Consider the following 4,849-nt stretch of genomic DNA (forward strand, 5'->3'; position numbering starts at 1 on the left):
TGTTTGAGCTGCCCTTCAAAATATGATTATTTGCAGTGTTGGGGAAAGTTACTTTTTTAAAGTAATGCATTGCAATATTATGTAACTGTATTAAAAAGTAAATAATTGTATTTGCATTACCTTTTCTCACCTGGGCTGGGCTTGCTTGCTTGTCTTTATTATTTTTTCAAATGTAAAAGTGCAAATGCAAAAGGAAATGCAAAATCATGCAGTAGAGGGCACAGCTCAAACAAACCTTTCATCTGTGCTGCCATTCTTGGATAAAAAAAAAAGAAAAAAAAGAAAAAAGAAAGAAAATCTTATTTGTATGGTTTAATTGGATCATTGAAGGTCAACAGCAAAGACATTGGTTATTAAAGTGAGATTAAACACATAAAGTATATTTGTGTTATTTTTTTTTTTTTGCATTTCACTGTTATTATTTATTTGGATGAATACTGAATGTGTTTTGTGCAAGTGAGATGAGTAAATGCATGTTCACATTTAGTCTAGAACTACAATAGCATCATGTTCACACACAGCACACACAACATGGGGACTGTCAGTCAATGGGAAAACAAACTTGCATTACTTATTTGAACATCACCTGTTGTAAATTTAAAAGTAATGAATACTTTACTAGTTACTTAATTACTTTTCTGATTACTTTTTGACTTGCGTTACTTACAATGAATTACACCCAACACTTATTATTTGTCATAGTAAAAGCATGGTAAAGTTTAACACTGTGACTTTGTTTTATGCCTAATAATAAAGGTCAGACAGCATAAAAATGTTCTTTGTATTTATATACAAAAAAGAGAAAGAGGAAGTTTTGGTGATTAAATAAACATAGTACTATATAAACATATAATAGTATACTAAATTAACAGTAGCCTATTACAACGTGGCTTAAAGATTGTGTAAAACAAGTCAATAATGGAAAAGAAATACATTACAAATGTATGAAATATTTTCCCAAAGCCATGAGTATATAATATAACATCTGTAGATTTCCCATAAAAAGCATAAACAATACAAAACATTTTTATCATCCCAATCAGTATAGACGCAACAACACTGATTTAACCAATGGCATGAGTTTGGGGTAGAGCTATCTGTTAGTCTAACCAATGGAAAACAAGGGATGTGTCTGAGAAACCTGCCTGAAATGTAATTTTAATGGTGCATGAATTACACCTTTGGATTGACTTTAGAACAAACAAGTCTTTGAATCACTGCTTATCTGACATGGGATGAAGGGTTCAAGGCAGCAAAGTGGAAAGCTTCTTAAAATGCTTTATCTGATCACTTCAGACTAATACAAGGAATGAATATCTCTGGGACTGATATTCTAAACGCTTGTTTTGTTGTCCTGAGTTGATGAGAAGGTTGTGTCGTTCATCTTGAGACCATGTGATTCTGAAAGGCCTGAACAAGTGGAAAGGCGAGATGTTAGGGAAGACAGATGTTCTTCAGCAAACGCCGTCTCCAGCACCAGCAGTAGAGACTGTTTCAGCATCTTCTTAAACTCCTCACACATGAACACATAGAGAATGGGGTTCAGACAGCTGTTGAGATGAACCAGGCAGTTTACGAAAGGTCCTATGTGACTTAGTACTTTTCCAGGGTCACTCCACTTATTCTCCTTTGCAATTACGGTGGACAGCTGTTGAACATGAAAAGGAAACCAGCATATGAAAAAGGCCATGATCACAGATATGATGACCCGGAAAGGCTTAAGCTTCTTCCCCCTTTTGAGACGTTTGGCACGCATTCCGATAGCAATGTATGAAGATGCAATGATCAGGAAGGGGATGAGAAAGCCCACCATAAACCGGTATATGACCAAAGACTTGAAGGGTTCTGGATAATAAACGCACCGGTTATTATTTACATAGCGGTTGATGACAAAGGGGATGCTGCAGAGGATGGATAAAACCCACACGAATGCACAGATGATCCTGGCTTTGACCAGAGTTCGTTTGTTTTGAGCCCAAACAATCACCCAGGTGGACATGCATCGGTCCAGGCTGATAGCGGTCAGCAAAAAAATGCTGGCAAACATGTTGAGCACCGCCACAAAGCTGACAAACTTGCACAAGAAGTCACCGAAGTGCCAAGCCCTCTTGTTAAAGGCAGTAACAATGTAGAGGATGATGATTAAGATGAAGATGAAGTCTGCAATCGCCAAGTTGAGAAACCATATGGAGTTGACGGTCGTCTTCATTTTGTAGCCAGTCACAAATATGACGAGCCCGTTTCCAACGATACCCAGAGTGAAGACGACAAAATATATACATATATTGAAGATTTCAATGCTTGAAAGGGCTTCCATCTGAATTGCATTGGTCCCATTCACAGCACTCAAAAAGGTTGCATTCGCTGCACAAAAAAAAGAGCAATCAAACTGTAAAAGAAAGTCATAACATTTCTGATTCTTTCTTTTGATTTTGAATTGGTTGAAAACTGAATTAGAAGGATTCATTCAGAAATCCAACTGATTCAGCAATCCGGTTGCAGCGGTTAACAGCTCACTGGAGTTGGAAATGAATGATTTTCAGATTTTCAGTGTATAAAGCTGATGAATGTCTGTAAAATAATTGTGGGATAGTTATTACAGCTCTGATTTTAAGTATAATCATGCTCAAGATTAGGCTAAATTATAGTTAATGAATAATCTCATTTTATTTGTCAGAATTATGGAAATAAATGTTTGCAAATTTAGAGATTATGATAAAAGGAGTTGCTCAGTCTTACCATGATGCCACCAGGGGGCATCGTGTCCTATATTCTCTATAAAATGCATGATGTGTGTATCTTTTACTGAGTATTTTAACTAAAAAATATGCTTTTACGCTTTTAAAAGAATAAACAAAAGTACTTATAACCCAACAAAGTATTTTTGCTGTCTACAGCTTAAATTGTGGCTGGTAGGTTAAAAGACTTTGTCAGCAAAATTTGTTGCACAATTCACATGCAACATAAGACCACAAAATTGAACATTGAAAAGACAAAATATAATTTTCCTACTTTTCTGGTCTCATTAATGCTTTCAGCCAGTTTTGCATTTAAGCAAATACATTTTGTATTTGTATTATACATTTTGTATCTGTATTAAGCAGTAAATACAGTTCCTTTATGACCACAGCTTTTTAACCAATATTGACTTTTAACCAGTATTGCACACGTGACTGAAGTCTCAAAAACTAGCCAGAGACGCAATATATATATTTATATATTTACTATCTTAAAATAGTGGTTTACACTGATAAACAACAGCAGGGATTGATGATGAGATCTCTTTTTAGAGTCTAAGCTTTTAACTCAATGCCATGCTGCATAATCTTGATCAAATCAACAATTCAAAGAAGTCAAGATAATGAACTCAACCAAGGGGTGAAGGAATAAAAAATGCATGTCATTTTGAAAAGGCATTGCAGAAAACATAAACTGCCCACATCACCCACTTCTTTTCACAGGGCACCTGTCTCAATAAAACAGAAATTAGCTTGCTATATTATATTAGTATAAACATAGTCATAGCCACAGGAATATTGCATAGATGTAGATTCTTACCCATTTTAAGTCCTTTCCTTCTGTTCTTTCTGTAGGTGTGTGTTATTAAAGCTCACAACAACGTCTTCACATGAACAATTGGTGGTTGTTTCCTCTTTTGTATGAAAGAGAAAGTGGGGTGGAGTGATGATGCAACAAGGGAACTATGCTTCTGTAGAAAACGTCTCGGTTACGTAACCCTGAGTGCAGGGAACGGAGATGTGTCATCGGGGGAGTTCCCTGACGAATTGGGATCACGCTTGGGAGACCAACTGCCTACGAGTGAATTAAAACGAGCCAATGAAATTGGCATGCAGGATTTGCATTCCGCAGCCCGCCTACCAGCGTGGGTATAAAAAGGCGGAAGCAACGCATGCATAGTGCTTTTCGCTGAGGAGCCGAACAGTGTCCAGTCCTCTGCGAAGGTACAGCAACATGGCGACGGGACGACACGTCTCCGTTCCCTGTACTCAGGGAACGAGGGTTACATACGTAACCGAGACGTTCCCTTTCGTCCTGGGAACTCCAACGTGTCGTCGGGGGAGTTCCCTGACGAATTGGGATCCCTAGTAAACAACATGGTGCTGGCCCCTTCCAGCGCCCAGCTAAGCTACCCTGCAGCAGTTTCTTGAATAAGTTGCGGGAGCTTGCTAGGGAATCACACTGCTGTTCCCCAAGACCCACACAGTGGATTTTGGATAACACTGGGAAAGCGTGCCCTAACCCATGGGGGGGGGGGGGGGGATACACATGTACTAACCATTTGGGGTAGTGAAACATATGGCAGTCCCTGAGGTAGTCCCAATCCGAGGGAAGTGGGAGCGTACTCAACAGGGACGACAGAATGAGTCTGTCAAGGGGAAGACACGGCTGAACTGCATGTGGCATCATGGGTCACCGTGGAGACCACTGGAAAAAACACCCAGTCTACTAGCAACTCCTACTAGAGGTAGCAGACCTGGTGCCAGGCGGTCCGCCACGCCTGGCACCGGAGGGGTGATGGAGGAACTCACGAGGCTCACCGACGTAGGGCGCCAACGGAGCAAGACTCACGTATCCGGCCAAGGCGCGGAGTGGCGTAGCAAGCCGACACAACCTATTCCCTCGCACCACTGGCCGTAGCGAGTACTCAGGAGGAAACAGGTTCCACACATAGGCTATAGAATCTAGCGAACGTGTTCGATTTCGCCCAGCCCGCAGGGAACTTTGTGTTCCGAAGATGAACGAAGGTCTTACGGGGTTGGAACAACATGAGGGTGAGTAATTACTGACAGAATTTTCATTTTTGGGTGAACTAACCCTTTAATGTTCT

The 4,849-nt window shown here is 39.9% G+C and overlaps 1 protein-coding gene across 1 annotated transcript; it reads right to left on the bottom strand.

The window, feature by feature from the left end:
- Positions 1 to 297: 297 nt before the first annotated feature.
- On the bottom strand, positions 298 to 3,709 carry LOC311090736 (C3a anaphylatoxin chemotactic receptor-like). The gene is made up of 2 exons (XM_084126225.1): positions 3,559 to 3,709; positions 298 to 2,364 (listed from the first exon to the last, which is right to left on the bottom strand). Exons 1-2 carry the CDS (start codon positions 3,560 to 3,562, stop codon positions 1,334 to 1,336), a joined length of 1,035 nt encoding a protein of 344 aa, XP_083982351.1. The 5' UTR covers positions 3,563 to 3,709; the 3' UTR covers positions 298 to 1,333.
- Between the last annotated feature and the right edge of the window lie 1,140 nt (positions 3,710 to 4,849).

The sequence above is a fragment of the Abramis brama genome (genome assembly GCF_963993115.1).
Source record: "Abramis brama genome assembly, chromosome: 10".
Classification (NCBI taxonomy): domain Eukaryota; kingdom Metazoa; phylum Chordata; class Actinopteri; order Cypriniformes; family Leuciscidae; genus Abramis; species Abramis brama.